We start from the raw sequence: 18,368 nt of genomic DNA, 5'->3' as shown, positions 1-18,368 counted from the left end.
GAGAATGTTGGGATTCGATGAATTTTTTTCGTTCCTATGTTAAGTTGGAAGTATAAACATTGTTCTTAAACATCAAGTTGATTTTTTCTGTCCATTCTCATTCGTGAGGAAAAGTAACTGACTGGCAAAAATTAGGGGGATTTTACGGGGAAATTGAATGCTTTAGGGTACATTTAGGGGAGATATTCAGTTTTAAAATGCTTATAAGGAAACGAAAAAGAATAGGGAAATTCGAGACCGACCGTGTAGCCTGTGATAGCAACATCGTATGACGTGTAAGGATTCTTCGTAAATAAAATACTTAATTCTTGATGAAATAGATATTTGTGTCTCAACTTTTAATTACCTTCTATTAGACTTGTACGAAATCATCTCAGCTTTTCAAAACCAAAACTGTATACGAATGCTGCATCAAACAAATGATTTATTTTATCAACATTTACGTGACAGCATTGAAGGATAAAATTCGAATAAGTTAAAAATAATAATCTATCGATATTTACATAATTTATCCGCTTCGTCGATAATCATAGAATTCACTTTCACCTAACGTTTGTCCCATGGCTCTAATGATCTCTGAAAAATAAATGAGTAAGTAAGCATCGCTGTAGATACAGGAACAGCTTTCAATCAGATATAAGGACCAAAAAATTATTGAAAAAAATGTATTAATTGTATTCTATTTTTCGTAGACACAGTTTTACGGTCATAATGAATGTAAGAAATTTGTCTAGTATCGATACACATACCTAAATCAGATATTGCACATCTCGCCAAGTTTTCCCAGATATATATTTGCCGACTTATTCATTCTGGTAAATGCGGTGCTTCTTGGCTAAAGTAAGGAGCCGTATCTCTAACTAGTAATGTATGGCACACATCGCAAACTCTCGAAGGTCGCTGCTTGGGTCCACTGTTTACAACGTGCGACAGACAAGTTGAACAAAATATATGACCGCAATGACGGCAATGCATCTATTCAAAGAAAAGTAATTGTATGTAGACGAGAAATACAAACACTGTTGACGTTGTAATGCTAACGGAAACAAATTCGCACTCACCTTTCTTTTTGTAACTGTGAACCCCGTTCGACAATTAGGACACTCGTCAACATCCTCGTCGTGCTGCCATCTCACTTCACTTCCTGCCTCTCTGATCTTTTCCAGTTGAACCTGTGATTTCGAACAATTTCACACAAATGTAAAATAATCAAATGATTGAGTCCGAAGATAAATTGATATTATATTTTTTTGATTTGATTTATCCAATTTTGCACCTGTAAAGATTGTGATAATCTAACAAAGTCTTTTTGTACTTCTTCGCTAGTATCTAATTCCTGTTGAAGACTGGTTAGCCTTTGACGAAGTTCAGCAACAGCTAATTCTATCTTTCGTTTTTCCGTTGTTGTATTTTCCAACTGCTGTTGAAGTCTATTCAACTTCTCTTCTTTTTCATTCAAAGCTTGATGATCATGTTTGTAATTCTCTACTTGGACTCTGTAAAAATAGTTTATAAATTAGCACTGGAAAGATATTTCAAGCCACTGAAGCGGATAATTATGAAATCCAACAATTTTTTTCAAACGACAATAAAACACTTACTTAAGCTGCCTAATTTCCTCAACCAAAATAGATTCCGATTGTTGATGCGCACGATTATCGTGATCTAATTGGTCTTGAAGGAGGGTCACCTCGTAACGTAAGGTTTCCTCTTTTTCCTGCGCAACTTCTTGCGCGACTTTTGCTGCTATCAAGTCTTCGTGCATTTTTAAAAGTGTGACGTGTAACTCTTCAACGTTATTTGGCATATTAATTGTCTCACTTTGGAGCTGCATGGAATTCTTACTATGCTTACCAACCAAATTTTCATTTTCTTTCTGCAGCCTGAAAGTTTTTTTTTTTTTCTAAGTATAGGAAAAAATACCAATTTGTTTGAACTTGTAAGAGTTTGAACAATGTGGAACGTTGAGAAATGTCCGTGAAAATAAATTTATTTATTCTACAACCGTTATTAAAAATCATTGTTTCCAAAAATGCGATATTTCACGTATTGTGACAGTTTTTCAAGTTTCTCAAAACCTGAATCTAGATGAATGAAGCGAAATTTGTGCAGTTCAACTTACGCATTGAGATGCCTTTGTAGTTCTTCTCTTCCATGAATGAATCTACTTAGTTCATCGGTAACGCCTTGATGCATCTGTGCTAACGTTTGCTTCAAGTCGGCCAAGGCTTGCTGGGAGGATTGTGAAACGGAGGTGAGTTCTGCAACTTTAATTTTGTGTTCTTCTTTTTTTCATTCCACTTTTCCTCCATTTCTTTACGAAATTAGCGAACGAATGCATATGAACATAATTTTGATTCTAAGTTTAGAGGAAAACACCTGGAAAGTAGTTATTTATTAGTCGGAATTGTGAATGTTTCGACGTGGAAGCGTGACGACAATATTTGCAACGGCGCACGGCGTTTACATAAACGACGAAATGATCAACGAATTCCGCATAAACCTTGAAAGGCGACAAATATATTACCCTGGAAATTATATATTTTCCAATAAACGACGCGGCGATGCACGAATTAATAATAAAACTTCAAAGGTGGTAAATGTGTTTCGAAGCGTGAAAACAGTATCTTGAAAAGATAACGAGCAAAAGGTGGAAGCACGCAATATATAATTCTCAGACTTATGACGATGCGAGAGTGAAACGGAACAACTTTGGCACGTAAACAAATTGCTAGATTATCGGTAGGCGACAGAACGAAAAGTTTCGTAAATACAGCCTGCACAAATTTTTGAAAACGGAAATTTCGAAATAATGAGAGAATTCTAGTAAAATTTATGTGTGTTCAAAAAATTCAGCGAATTCATTTCATTTTACAAAAAAAAAAAGACATACCCAAAAATTTCTTAAGCGACGTTTGATTTAAACAATTTATCGAATACTTTCTGGCAGTATTGTTATTCAAATCTAATTTTCTTACCGCGTTGATAAAGCTAATTCTTTTTCAGAGTTGCTTGATTATTCAGTTTGTCAGCATGAAGGTTGTTGCGGTACTGTTACTTATCGCCGGTAAGTTCTCGTCCCTAAATAATTATACCGTACATCAGTTCGTCAAATACATCCCTGCAGACATGACATATTCTTACGGATAGATGAAATCTTCAAGAAAAAACTAACAATTTGTTTCTCATTGCTTGTTTCAGCTACGGCATCTGCTATCGAGTGGGCCGATCTTCTCGGTATAATTACACTGGAGTTGAAAATTTTCGCGATAAAATGCTAAATGAATAAGTTGGCGTGTTTCCGACGTATATTGGTGAACTGAATCCAATGGCGTTGCCTGTTTTTTCCGTGACGTCAGAATATTGAGATAATTCCTTCCAAAAATGGGCTTTTGATTGGAAATCGCACTTTTTAACTCGTACTATCTTTCAAACCGATTCATCAAGTACGTTGAGGAAAATTTGTGATTCGTGCTGTGACCGATAATATGACAAACCATTTTTTGAACAAATCTCATGACGCTTGCGTACAGCCGTAAAAATATATTTTTAACCCGTGAATTTTACATTTTTCACGTTTGTCAAGATGTGCATATTCTTTCCTGTCTTGAAAGTTTTATTCAAAATAATTTCAATGTGTCGAGAGCATTTCCATCCGACTCAAATCACAGCTCAAGTGGTATATTTTGACGAGAGGAACCCAAATTTTCAACCTTAGCATCATGGGGCGGCTTGGAAGATAATACGGGTCAGAAAGTGCCATTGAAATTGCCATTTTTGGGATAGAAAAAACTGGCGACATCGAATTCAGCGCACCAAAATACGTCGAAGATACAACAACTAGTTAAATTAACATTTTCTGGCAAAAATTTTTTATCCCACAATTACAAATCACCTACAATCAGCATGCAAATGACACTTATTTTTTTCTTGTCTACTTCTTGATGTTGCGTGCAATCAACTTTTCAATACTTACGCAACTGAATTTCAGTGAAATGGAGCCGCTTGGGGGAGGACCCTTCACACGCAAATAGCTTCTTCCAGATGCCTCGTACAAAATCTGATGCTATTAGCGATAGTTGGGTCGAAGTAACAGGTCTGACTTCCCTGAATTTGACTGTGTATTGCTTCGAAGAAGGCGACGGTCGCGTATGTCTTGAATACGATTCTTACGGGAACATTGCTGGTATACAGGTGATTATTGTTTACGTTTATCGCGTCGTATCATCGAAGTCGTACAGATATTTGGTACTTGATAAAATTGAACATATACAGGGAAGGCACCATTTGATTTTTCAGGCTGCCGTACTCTGCAGTGACGTCGAAAATGTACAAAGTATTTACAACCGGTCGAATTTAAACCAGTTTCAGATCAAAACGATATTTGACGAAGAATATTGGACCAGTACAATCTATTTCATATCCCCTGGTTGGTAGCTAAATTATCTTTTACCATACAATTACGATATTCTTGTAGAATTATTGCCAGTGAAAAATTTCTTCCTTCGAAAAGCTTCGTAAACAACAGTTTCTCCATTTTCCGGATAACAATGTGGAAAGAAATTTAGTGTGAACATTTGGAAAATATACAAAGATGTTTTTACTTCGTGACCCCAAACGTAGGAGCAATTTTTTTATCATGTTCTGCTATTTTTAAATACCAGGTAGTGATTGGATTCAATATGAAAAAAAATTTCTGAACCAGGTGATCGGGACGATAATTTCTTCAGCTAATAGTTTTGTACGTTGCCGACGGAACCTCAGATGTCAATTATCACTACTTTTTCAGAGACTATCGCAGCTGGTGGTCGCAGCGAGATGAACGGTCTTACCGGGACTGAAGGAATCTGGATCAGGACAACCGATGGATTTATAGAAATTCCCAGAAATGTATCGGAATGGGATTCTGCATGGACGAAAGAAGCCTGTGTATCTGAGCAGGGTAATTTTCCATTGATCTCACTATTGTGATTTTGTTCCTTCTGGCTACTGACAGTTTTCGTCAAACAATAGTAATTAACTAAAATTTTCGTGCATATCCCAGGTATACACTATGTGTACGCTTTGAACAGATCCATGGAATGTACAAACTTGCATCCTTGGTTTTTAATGGAACAAGGAGGCGAGTTAAGTGGTTTCGGATTCCAGGGATTCGGTAAGACGACTTACAAAAATCGTAACTGGTACGAGACAATTATACCGCGTTTCATCAGAGACGTAGCTCCAACACTTCCACAGTGCATCATCGATTGGGGTGAAGATTACGGTTTTATTTGTATGCATGTATTGTTGACTTCTACGCCATGGACATACGTTTGTCCATAGCAGGCTTCACAGTGCTGGAGCTAGAAATTTGAGGGGAAATACAGGAAAGCTTTGTGAAAATAAGAGGGAAGGGGGTATTAGGACATTTTTTTATAGTACTGACCAAATAGAGCAAGATTAGATAAACACAGGAGTGTCCGATATTTTGGTCGTTTTGGAATTTTTTCGATTACACATGGAAAATATTGTTCATATTGTGGAAATTTTTTTTTTTTTTTTTATCATCAAGTAAACTGGACTGGAAAAGTCGACTAATGCTTAAGAACAATGTTTATATTTCCAGCTAAATGTAGGAACAAAATAATTTGGGCTGAGTGCAAGTATTCTGTAAATAAGGCTACTCAATTAAACAGTAAAAATGTTGGCTTGCGAAATATAAGAGAATGTTGGGATTCGATGAATTTTTTTCGTTCCTATGTTAAGTTGGAAGTATAAACATTGTTCTTAAACATCAAGTTGATTTTTTCTGTCCATTCTCATTCGTGAGGAAAAGTAACTGACTGGCAAAAATTAGGGGGATTTTACGGGGAAATTGAATGCTTTAGGGTACATTTAGGGGAGATATTCAGTTTTAAAATGCTTATAAGGAAACGAAAAAGAATAGGGAAATTCGAGACCGACCGTGTAGCCTGTGATAGCAACATCGTATGACGTGTAAGGATTCTTCGTAAATAAAATACTTAATTCTTGATGAAATAGATATTTGTGTCTCAACTTTTAATTACCTTCTATTAGACTTGTACGAAATCATCTCAGCTTTTCAAAACCAAAACTGTATACGAATGCTGCATCAAACAAATGATTTATTTTATCAACATTTACGTGACAGCATTGAAGGATAAAATTCGAATAAGTTAAAAATAATAATCTATCGATATTTACATAATTTATCCGCTTCGTCGATAATCATAGAATTCACTTTCACCTAACGTTTGTCCCATGGCTCTAATGATCTCTGAAAAATAAATGAGTAAGTAAGCATCGCTGTAGATACAGGAACAGCTTTCAATCAGATATAAGGACCAAAAAATTATTGAAAAAAATGTATTAATTGTATTCTATTTTTCGTAGACACAGTTTTACGGTCATAATGAATGTAAGAAATTTGTCTAGTATCGATACACATACCTAAATCAGATATTGCACATCTCGCCAAGTTTTCCCAGATATATATTTGCCGACTTATTCATTCTGGTAAATGCGGTGCTTCTTGGCTAAAGTAAGGAGCCGTATCTCTAACTAGTAATGTATGGCACACATCGCAAACTCTCGAAGGTCGCTGCTTGGGTCCACTGTTTACAACGTGCGACAGACAAGTTGAACAAAATATATGACCGCAATGACGGCAATGCATCTATTCAAAGAAAAGTAATTGTATGTAGACGAGAAATACAAACACTGTTGACGTTGTAATGCTAACGGAAACAAATTCGCACTCACCTTTCTTTTTGTAACTGTGAACCCCGTTCGACAATTAGGACACTCGTCAACATCCTCGTCGTGCTGCCATCTCACTTCACTTCCTGCCTCTCTGATCTTTTCCAGTTGAACCTGTGATTTCGAACAATTTCACACAAATGTAAAATAATCAAATGATTGAGTCCGAAGATAAATTGATATTATATTTTTTTGATTTGATTTATCCAATTTTGCACCTGTAAAGATTGTGATAATCTAACAAAGTCTTTTTGTACTTCTTCGCTAGTATCTAATTCCTGTTGAAGACTGGTTAGCCTTTGACGAAGTTCAGCAACAGCTAATTCTATCTTTTGTTTTTCCGTTGTTGTATTTTCCAACTGCTGTTGAAGTCTATTTAACTTCTCTTCTTTTTCATTCAAAGCTTGATGATCATGTTTGTAATTCTCTACTTGGACTCTGTAAAAATAGTTTATAAATTAGCACTGGAAAGATATTTCAAGCCACTGAAGCGGATAATTATGAAATCCAACAATTTTTTTCAAACGACAATAAAACACTTACTTAAGCTGCCTAATTTCCTCAACCAAAGTAGATTCCGATTGTTGATGCGCACGATTATCGTGATCTAATTGGTCTTGAAGGAGGGTCACCTCGTAACGTAAGGTTTCCTCTTTTTCCTGCGCAACTTCTTGCGCGACTTTTGCTGCTATCAAGTCTTCGTGCATTTTTAAAAGTGTGACGTGTAACTCTTCAACGTTATTTGGCATATTAATTGTCTCACTTTGGAGCTGCATGGAATTCTTACTATGCTTACCAACCAAATTTTCATTTTCTTTCTGCAGCCTGAAAGTTTTTTTTTTTTTTTCTTCTAAGTATAGGAAAAAATACCAATTTGTTTGAACTTGTAAAAGTTTGAACAATGTGGAACGTTGAGAAATGTCCGTGAAAATAAATTTATTTATTCTACAACCGTTATTAAAAATCATTGTTTCCAAAAATGCGATATTTCACGTATTGTGACAGTTTTTCAAGTTTCTCAAAACCTGAATCTAGATGAATGAAGCGAAATTTGTGCAGTTCAACTTACGCATTGAGATGCCTTTGTAGTTCTTCTCTTCCATGAATCAATCTACTTAGTTCATCGGTAACGCCTTGATGCATCTGTGCTAACGTTTGCTTCAAGTCGGCCAAGGCTTGCTGGGAGGATTGTGAAACGGAGGTGAGTTCTGCAACTTTAATTTTGTGTTCTTCTTTTTTTTCATTCCACTTTTCCTCCATTTCTTTACGAAATTCTACCTCCTTGACTAAATCTTCCTTTTGGACTTCTAACAAGTGATCAGCATCTGCCAATCGTTTTTCAAATTCTTTTTCTGCTGCCTGCATTTTCACCAATTGTGCCTCATAATTAGCGCACATATCACAACTGGCTTCCGCAGCAGATCCTGATTCCGTTTGAAATTTTTTTTGCGAATTAATTTCTATATGTTTTTGCAGCTCGTCATCTGTCGATCTTAGTTTTTCCTTCAATGCTTTAATCTCCTCTTCCAAAGATCCTACCAGCGAACGCAAAACTTCTGCATCTTCTTGGGCCTGTAGAACCGTAGGACAAGTTTTTTCTTTACAATCAAACTGCGTATTGTGCATTGTTAAAGTAATAAAATAAGAAATCTCAAATCACGAACACCTCCTTGGACAAGAATTCAAAAATATAAAGGGACGATTGAGTTCGAAGAAAATGAAAGAATAATATCATTAATGGTTACTTAATACACATCAAGATATTGTTATAAAATCTCACAATCACACTAATAGGGTCTAAAAGCTTACGTACATATTTGTTTACCTTCCTCAAGCTCTCTTCGATATTATCAGGGCCCAAAGACAATGAATCAGCTCCTAATTGAGAGACAACTTTTCTAGCTAAAGTTTTAGTCACAGTTGACAAAGATATTTGAGGTCCGTCCGCAGATTCGCGAGTTGTCTGCGATCGGAGCAGCGCATTTTCTGCTTCAAGTTTACGAAACGCAGATTGCAACTTTCGCAACTCGTCTCCAAGTTGATTACGTGAACACGAGGACTCTTCTACTGTCTCTTGAATCAGTTGCTCCAAAGTGGCTATTTCTTCTTGCGCCTTGCGCTTTTCAACAAGAATGTCATTTTCCACCTTAAGGTCAGCCACCGTCAGCTGACTCTTAGCTTCATCAAGATCATTCTGTAATCTATGTATCTCTTCTTGCAAGGAGATCTTTTCTTCGAGCTGCCTTTTGAGTTCTTCTGTGAATGAGTAGCAGATGGTTGAATGGTGAGTTATTTTGTTGCAGTTAGAAAAAAATTAAGTGAAAACACCGAACAACCTTTGGCACATTACCTTCTTTCTGGAGAAAAAGTTCCTTCATTTTTGCTCTTTGACTATCAAACTCCTTTAGTATCGTTGCATTCTCAGTCTCAAACTTCTTTAATTTAATCAGTAGATCATCTAAACGAACAAAGCCACTCGCTTATTAACATTTACAATCTACCAACCAGATTTGATTTTTTATTATAATATCCGTCAAAGTATAGCCAAAAAAAATTGAGCACCCAAAACATGATTGAAAACAGCACAGAGGTTGCAAATGGAGTTGGCCAAACTAAATTCAAGTAAAACGACATCACTTTAATAAATAAACATGATCGACAATCCATAATTCACAAATCAAAACAATTCAGCTATTCACAATTGCAGAAAGTTTGTGCGTATTTCTGTTGATATTCATATGTTATGTCAGCAAAGTAAAACAATATGCAATACATCCATGGAGTCTCTGAAAAACCAAAATTTTTTCAATCATTCTTCATTTTGCTTGCACAAACATTCCTGATTCAAGCACGCTGACTTTAAAATTATACGTTAAAAGTCTGTTCTGCTAGTGACTAGGGTTAATCAACAAGCTAGTTGAAAACTCTGCGTTGGCCAACATTTGGAGAATACGTTCACAAAAAAAACTGAGCTATGATTCATTAAAATTTTACAAACCTTCTGCTTTTAGCGACGTTAAGTCTTTCAAGTTGTTATTATAACCAAGCTCTGTGAGTTTATTCATACATTTCATTAATTACTTTTGCTTTATCAAAGAGATATTTTTTCTTTAAGTTTCGTGTTATACATTCCAATTCCAGGGGGTCGCATTGAAGTTGGAGGGAGTTACTAGCTCATTGTCATTTTTTACCAAGAATTTCTCGTCATTAGTAGGGTTGCAGTAGCATAACCTAGATTCAGAGGAAAATCTAAAATAACATACCTCGATCCTCCGTTACAGCACAACCGTCCTTCGTCTCGTTTTCCATTATTAACGATATCAGCTGTCACTTTATTATATCGACTAAAAATGCTCAAATATTTCTACCCTGCCGGGCCTTTAACTTTTTTTCAAACTAATTTGACAAGTGCGTACAACAAGCACGCAGATAGCACAAAGTAGCAGGCATTCATTCATCAGTCGTCAAGTGATCGTGTCGAACATTTTTCATAAATCACTCCGCAGACAACTAATTGACGCACGATGTTTCCGATATTTGTCAATCGCTGTGATTAATCAAACTGCAGGCTCACGTTCACGCAGCTCGTAATTATTATTGGTAAAGGATAAATCACGGATTACTTGTACACCGCCCAAATTGTACACATTAGTCCGCATCGTCCAGCTGTAGACACGATTACACACAATTATACGCTAATACTAAACCTATAATCCAGCTTACAAACACATATATGTAATACTGCAGACACAGCGCACTGGCAGTCCCAAAAAGTCCGCCGTTCCTTGTCCCGCGTTCATCGTCTTCGTTCCAATTCCATCAGCTTAGAAATTCGACATTCGAAACGTATAATTCGAAACTTCGAATCGGTTAAATTTATTTCGTTAGAGGAAGGAAAAATGTACAGAAGTTGTCTCTTCCTGTAATTTTAAATGCAACGACGAGTAGTAAATATTTTTTGCAACGACAGTTCGACAAATTTACACAAAATAATGCCGTCATTCCGAATAAAGAAACATTCTCCGTCACTACCAAGGTGATTGTGAGTGTAAATCGTTAATCATTAATTCGGTAGGTGCAAGTCGGTTAAACAATAGCCCATCTAACACAAAACTGAAGTTTGACTATCAGACGTTTGAAGGAAGAAGTCTTATGACGCGACTTTTCACGTCTACGAGACGTCCGAAGTCAGAAAATACGTCATTTCGACATAAGAACTCATTTAGGCGTACAAATTCGCGGTACATGACTTTGATGAGACGTCTATACGAGATTTCTAGGTAAATTTTCCAGAAACGCGCTGACGCACGTTCGTCACAAATTTTGTAAACACCTTGCTTCGCGATCAAATGAACTTATTACAAATTACATCTAAATGTCGGTGATTCCTCGAGTAATTTTTAATGGAATATAATGTTATTCTACGATTTCCACAAGAATATAAAATTTACTCAGTAATTCAAAATGAATTAAACATTTAATTTTTTTAATAGATTTGTAAAAAAAACACGAGAATTCTATTGTTTTTGAATTCATGTGTAATGGGACTTTGTGTCCGTAAAATTGATAAATAAATAAATAAAGTTAGTAACGTTGCAGTAACGATACATGTATACGAATAATCGCGTTACATCGTACATTGAAGATTATCTGAAATTTCGTAAACCATGATAAACAAAACATACTCATATATTTTTAATGTCATTTCCTTGAAAATCGTTAAAAAATTGCACAGTAATAATTTTTTTTGTGTGACACTTCGTTGCGTTAACATTACTTCAGATTTACACGAGACGTCGATGGTGGGCTAATTGTCACGCTGCAGCATGAGTAAGTACATGGCATTTAAATTACTGCAGTTTACTCTTGATTTTGAGATTTTTGAATTGGTCAATGATCAAACAAACAGCGAGTAATACTTGACACATTATTTCGTACGTCAAGTACACTGATAATCAAGACATTTTTACATTTCGATTTCAATTTATTATCAACAATAGAAGAACAATACATGATACAAGATGAGTATAATCGCATGGTACAACTAACAGTTTCTCTGGGCAACAGCAAGGAATTTAGCAAAAAGGGAAAACGGCTTTATAAAAATATATAGCTTTATAGGCACTGGAAGCGCAAACTCTCAATTAACGTATATATTATTCGTCAGCAGAGTGATGTGGTAAAATTAGAAAAATTGGTGTATTCACGAATCGTGTAACAGGTAGCAATCTTTCTAAAACATATTGTGCAATATATATGCCTGCTTGGATATTCATAGTGTAGTATACAGTTAACTACACAGTTATATTTTAACATTTATACAGATATAGATATTTATGTTATAATGTATAACATCATCCCAATAATAGCAACATTTGAACGGATATATCAATAAAATTTCTATTTCCAAGGCAATACGTCGAACACGAGTAAAATAGTTTTACACAAATATTTGTAAATGTTTATATAAATATAACAAGCATAATCAGATCTATGTCGTTTTTTTTTTTTTGATTATTTGTTTTTTCTTTTGCAAGTATTTCGATCGTCTGTCACAATTCGACACTGTATATTATTCTCAATTTTGGCACAGCAACACTTTTAGATTACATGACAAGCATTTTGTTCTGATCTAGAATAACAAAAGTGTTATACCAACATTAGATTCGACATACAATACATTCCCAATAGCTGAAAAATTATGCTTATGTTCAGTAAAAATACATTGTAGAATAGTTTTATTAGAGAAAAGGAACAATGTAAGATAAAAAGAACTCCAGTACAGTATTTGTAGTAGATTCAATATTACTTTTCATTACCTTTGGTGATGTGAAGAAAGTATTGGTTTCGGTAAGAAATCATTTATACTAATTTCAACGAAACTTTACGTTTTCGAACCGCTAGAATCCGAAAAACAAGTTTTTCGAAAAATGTCGGTCTGGATGCCGGTCTGTCGGTCAGTCCGACAAACTTCCGCGATAATCTCGGCGACGGCTGGATGAAAAAATTTGAAACTTACAGGATTTTACAACGAAATGATGGGCATGAAAAATATTCTATGACTTACCGTCTACCATATGCTGTTTCCTTCTTATTACATGTTTTTTCCAGTTTATATATTTATTTTTTTTTTTTTTTAATTTTTAAATATTTTGTTTTTTTGGAAAATTTTCTTTCACACTTTTTCATTTGGTTGCCAAGTCCTATTTGTTTCAGATTTTTCACTTGGCTGTTTTCGAGATCATCACGAAAATTTGTCGCACAGACCGACTGACTCTTCTCATTTCATGTTGATGTAAAGTATCACGAAAAAACAGTTTATTCGGCTTGTTGTTTAGTAACCGAAAGATTAGTAATTTAGATTTCGGATGTGAATGAAGAAATTCACAAAATGACAATCGTATTACCTTTTGAAGACAAATATCTGCATTACTGCATGTACTCACTTAAAACGTGAAGCAAGGTGACACGTGATTTTATAAGGAAAAAAATTTGGTCGGCCCTCTCTAAGCTCTAAGAAATCAGAGCGAGAAGACATTTCTTGTAGTCCCCTGAACAGTCATCCTAAAATAAGTAACAACGATTATTTAGATGATATTTAAATTGACACATAGTTATCACGTAGTTTATCAATTAAACGTTCGGATCAGAAAGTTTGGGAACAGCTTAGATTAGGATATTTTTTAACTGATTTTTCAACTAACCGATATAAATTGTTCAAGAGTTTGATTATACTCCCGAGAGAATTCTCTCTTGATATCCCCCATATCAATTTCAGAGCGAGTGACGACCAGTCGAATCAGTCGATCGTCTTCAGTTCCAGCTCCTCTCATGCTCTTGTACAATTGTTTCGCAAAGAAAGCAGGGCGATTTTTAACGCATCTGACTGTAACGATGAAGAAAATCTTGTTACATGCTGACGTACGCATATACTAGTAACAGCCAGGCAACGCCGCAAAATAAAAACAGCAAGTCTGTCAAAGTAGAAAGAGAGAATAACATATTACCGATTGTGAGGAGACCATCTTCAATGTCTCCAGAGAATTCGCTTTTTATGGCATTTTCAATTCCATGAGATGCTATACGTTCGTACTCCGCAAATATTTGCTGCAATTGTGGGATACTCCTTGACACCAGAATTTGGTTGAAGACTGATTCATCAGTTCCGAATTGTGCAACTCCTGCGAACACGTAATCAGAGTTATTAAATAGATTTTGAACTTACGTTTACTGGAAAATTCAATGCAAATCGTTACAAACCAGCATTAAACAGTGCTTGAGCGTCGCGTTGTGCTCCAGCCGGGTCTACGAAATTTGACTCATCTCGATTGGCACAGCAAAGGGATGTCATAAGGCGTTTGAAACATCCTGAAGTTTCTGACCTCAGACGGTCTTCCAAAGATTGCCCATACACTGCATGAAACAATGGTTGCATAAACTGACTATTAGTATAGGAATTTCTCTTCAAATGTAAATGGCTTTACTCAATTGATTTTATAATTAGCAAAGCGGCAGTCCTTTGGAAAAAACGAACTTACAGGATTGATACGTTTGCTTGATGACACGTAATTCTTGATTGGTCATAGTGCACAGAACCTCGATCAAAACACACTCATCTGTACCCATGCCGGACATAGCATTATGTAGCTCCTTAGCATAAAATTCTGCAATCGGCGTCATCATAGCAACAACCAGATTTTCAAAATTGCCAGATAATTCAGACTTCAAGTCCTTAATCAGATCCTGAAATATTAATTACTTATCAGAATACTCTAATATTACACAATTTGGTTGACATGATATTAGGGTTGAAGATATCATAATTTTCACCTTGCCGTAGAGTGTTTTAAACTGTATGGCAATTTCTTGACGCTGGCGGTTTGTCCGATTCGCAAGGATATTAATGATGGTTTTCTCGTCAGTTCCCCATCCTTTCATTGCCTTTCTCAACGCTCCTGCATCAGCACTTGCATCGAAGCCAGGATAAGTCACTACAGTCGGGGATAGCTGAGAAAGAATATTACGGATCAAAATTGTATTGATTCATTCGTGGGATTAGAATAGTTGGATAATAAAGAGTTGGAATTTTATATTTAGAAGGCGACAAAGGTATAGTTGAGAATGAAATATAGCCATAAAGATGCATCCTATTCAATCAAATCTATACATACACAGCAAACATTCACTTTTTTAGACTAATTCAAGCTTTCAATTGCATGTATATCTAAACTGCACCCTGCTGACAGAAAAATACATGTTTTAAAGCACCAAAAATATTTATCTTACTTTAGACTGAGCCTGCCCCTGATGTGGGACTGGAGCTCCATGCTGAGGAGGAAATGAGGTCGCACTAGCATGCTGTGCGTACGCAGGCGCAATTCCCTGGCCGCCAGGATTATAGGCACCTGGATAGGGACCCGAACCTTGTGCGTGAGGGCTAGCATTACTTGGGAACGTAGTTGCAGTATTCTGAGGAAAAGGAGGAGTGGAATTGTTTGTATCAAAAGGAACAAAGCGACCAGGATACTGGGCAGCATTTACCGGCTGAGCCGGATGGCTGGGATACGGAACCGAATTTCCTGGGTAAGGATTGTTGGCGGGTGGAGCATAAGTGCCAGGTGGAGCGTTCTGCTGCATCTGGTAATGCTGGGGTTGCGGAACTTGCTGCTCATGTCCGGCGTGCTGAGAATAAGGCATCGAGGAATGCTGTTGATTAGGTGGATAAGGAGTAGAAGGATAGGCCGAAAATGGCTGTGGCATTCCAGGGTAAGTCTGCTGCCCAGTTGGAGGAGGATAGCCTGCACCGGGATTCATGGGATAAGGTGAGGTCCCTGGGGCACCTGGCGGACCCCCCATGGCGTTTGGGGGCATTTGGCCCGGGTACTGCGGTCCCTTGATAACAGATAAATATAAGATAAGTTCAGGCAAAAGTTGTGCAAAGGCATGAGATAACACTGATAACTTTCACCGAACTATCGGACCTTGAAATTGACTTATGTTCATAGAACTTGAAAGGGAAATATATTTGTTTTTTGAAATAAATGTCTCGAATAATTTTCAAACAAAGTAAATCCTACGCATTTACTGTCTGGTGAAATTGGCATCGTACGATAGTTGACTGTGGCTTGAGTACATATTGAAAATTCTACGAGTTTTCCTAATTTTCCTTAAAGCCATTAGAAGGCTACAATTATTCTACGAATTTTTTGGTATTGATATATCTTAGGGTTTCTTAGAATAAGTAATTAGGAAGGATTGACCAATCGATGAAGGTAATTACGGAAATGTGAAAGACAGGATAAATTTTTACAAAGATGCAGGGGACTTGATTGGATGTAACTTGAGTCAGGTGATCGGATGATTGAGTGGAATTAATAATCAAATTTCCTTATCAGTTTTAGCCTGTTGGATGATAAAAAAAAGTAAATCAAGAAGAAAATGTGAATGGGAATTTTTAGAAAATATTGCTGCCAGCTATGTTAAGTACAAATTACTTGCAAGACAAATTAAAGTATATTCATGCCGAATAAAAAGATAGATAGAAACTTCAACTTCTGATAATCGACATAATGAAAGATATGCATTAGAAACGATGAAGAAGATTTCAAAATACGTACTTGATATCCGTAGCTCATTGTTTCGGAGGAATTAAAAATCGATCTGAAAATACAAACAACTGTATTTTTTATTTGTTATCAATTCTAGGCTATTGTAATTTATTGCTTTTGGATCACTGTTGGATTAAATTTGGTTAAAAAATAATTTCGGTAGCTCAGAATATCTTTAGAACATCTGTTACCAAACGACTAAATTTTTTCCAAAAATAAGAAACGGTTCAAGATTTGATATTCGACTACAATGGCAAAAGAAGAAAAAGCTACTTTGCTATGCTTGACATTTTTCGAAATACAAAACAGTGTCACGTGTTAATCGCTTATGCAGGTAATAAAAGAATCTTGCGAACCCAAAATATACTCAATTCTACGAGCTTAATTAAGTCTTGTTTCATTACACGCAATGCGCAACTGAGGCAAATGTATTTCTTCTGGAAAGCAAGCTGTCGCCGCCCACAGAACTGTTGATGATTTACGTAATTTGATAACGAAATCGGGAAACCGGGAATTTATTTCTCCGAAAAATACGCTTCGGACGTTCCCAGTTTTGTGACTAAGGTTAAAGCAAAGTCGACTATACGCATGCATATACCGTATTGATGTACTACATACATACGTGCATATAACGGTATATAGTAACAGCGACGAACGTCCGACAATTCAAGATGTCAACTGCTGATAATACTGGCTTGTAACGCTTGTAACGTACAATATATAAGTTTTTCCCGGATGTTTGCGGTCGATCCCACCGGACGTGTTTACTTTTTATAATTAGTCTAATTCGACCACCGAGTCAACGATTTTCAAACACGCACTGAAAAATCTTTCGCGTAGGAAACCTAATGTTTCAAATTCATTTCCAGCTGATCTGACCGTTGCAATCGATAATAGAAAGAATATTAACGTTGAAACTAGTACTTAGTTGACACGTAAATGTAAGTAAAATACTGATTATTGTCACATCTATTTACCTACTGTAGAAGCTCTCTGGTAGAAGTACGAAGGAAAATGCGGCTCTTTGCTCGCGGTTCCGTTGACACGGTTCTAGCTTGGGTTCTAACACGTCTGGACTGAATGATTCAGTCTGAATCTGAATATATTGGTTTTGGATACACTGAGCTTCAAACGAAATTTAGTAGGTATCAACGTTTTCCTGGTAGAGGTCGCTGCCATTGGTCTGAATCGTGGTGGAAAATTCGACCATGGTATGAATGACCTTTGAACTAATTGGGGGAAGTTTAGCCGCCGTAGGGTCGTGCTACTCTTCGGTATACCTTGTCAATCGTTGCTGACATAACCTCAAATTTTTCATCCGTTCCTCGCTTCGCCGTGAAGCGTCATTAGCCCTATCTCTCTCGCACCCATATGAGTTTCAGATCACCCTATAGTGCAAATAAAGAAACATGATCTGAAAATTTTCCACCACGTTTTTTACTCTCCCCTTAGATCGTTCATTTTCTAAGCTTTATATTTATTTTTATCTTCTTTCAAAATGAGTCCTTATCCAATACACCATTCAAATTTCACATCTAAACCAGACAACGCAATTGCAGAGCTACCAAGCAGCCAAAAGTTTGGTTAAACTTCCACATTCTACGTAACGGTACATACATAGCGTTTTCACAAGGATAGTACCAGATAACACGAGCAGAAAACGTGATTATTCTGGTCAAATTGTCTTCATATTAAATGATTTAGGGCGACACACTACATAGTATACAACTCGTAGGGTGATGTAAAATTGCTACACAAGACGAAGGGTATTAAAATAAATTTTATACTGCCGAGTTTCGGATTTATTTACCAAGCTGGAAAGTCCAGTTTATAAAAATATAATAATAATTCGTAAATAATTTACACTGTACAAAAGCATACTCATTCAAGTGTCTCATGTTTGAGGAAACAGCTGAGCACAGCGAAGTCTATAACAGATTAAAAATATTCTGTAGTGTTTTGTGTAATACCACAAAACCGTCAATGTAAAATTGAACT

General features: G+C 36.2%; 2 protein-coding genes across 11 annotated transcripts; both read right to left on the bottom strand.

The window, feature by feature from the left end:
* Positions 1-398: 398 nt before the first annotated feature.
* Positions 399-9,983, bottom strand: LOC107224935 (rab GTPase-binding effector protein 1). Its single transcript, XM_046736793.1, has 15 exons — positions 9,761-9,983; positions 9,113-9,220; positions 8,576-9,018; positions 7,832-8,334; positions 7,306-7,587; positions 6,981-7,200; positions 6,766-6,876; positions 6,515-6,679; positions 3,977-4,169; positions 2,123-2,267; positions 1,602-1,883; positions 1,277-1,496; positions 1,062-1,172; positions 750-975; positions 399-576 (listed from the first exon to the last, which is right to left on the bottom strand). The coding sequence occupies exons 1-14, from the start codon at positions 9,834-9,836 to the stop codon at positions 808-810; spliced, it is 3,027 nt and encodes a 1,008-aa protein (XP_046592749.1). The 5' UTR covers positions 9,837-9,983; the 3' UTR covers positions 399-576; positions 750-807.
* A 1,742-nt stretch (positions 9,984-11,725) lies between these two features.
* On the bottom strand, positions 11,726-17,945 carry LOC107224942 (annexin B11). 10 transcript variants are annotated; one of them, XR_006903873.1, is made up of 10 exons: positions 17,348-17,943; positions 16,380-16,422; positions 15,049-15,654; positions 14,593-14,769; positions 14,301-14,505; positions 14,023-14,175; positions 13,770-13,943; positions 13,467-13,648; positions 13,209-13,326; positions 11,726-12,394 (listed from the first exon to the last, which is right to left on the bottom strand). XR_006903873.1 is itself a non-coding variant. In XM_015665203.2 (9 exons), exons 2-9 carry the CDS (start codon positions 16,395-16,397, stop codon positions 13,276-13,278), a joined length of 1,566 nt encoding a protein of 521 aa, XP_015520689.1. In that variant the 5' UTR covers positions 16,398-16,422; positions 17,348-17,942; the 3' UTR covers positions 12,027-13,275. The 10 variants fall into 10 exon arrangements, 9 of the variants coding, with proteins under 9 accessions (XP_015520689.1, XP_015520690.1, XP_046593265.1 ...); XM_015665203.2 differs by having other exon boundaries at positions 12,027-13,326; positions 17,348-17,942; XM_015665204.2 differs by having other exon boundaries at positions 12,027-13,326; positions 17,352-17,942.
* Between the last annotated feature and the right edge of the window lie 423 nt (positions 17,946-18,368).

Source organism: Neodiprion lecontei, chromosome 4 (genome assembly GCF_021901455.1).
Source record: "Neodiprion lecontei isolate iyNeoLeco1 chromosome 4, iyNeoLeco1.1, whole genome shotgun sequence".
Taxonomy (NCBI): domain Eukaryota; kingdom Metazoa; phylum Arthropoda; class Insecta; order Hymenoptera; family Diprionidae; genus Neodiprion; species Neodiprion lecontei.
The sequence above is the reverse complement of the archived record's forward strand: the minus strand, read 5'-3'. Positions and strand labels throughout refer to the sequence as shown.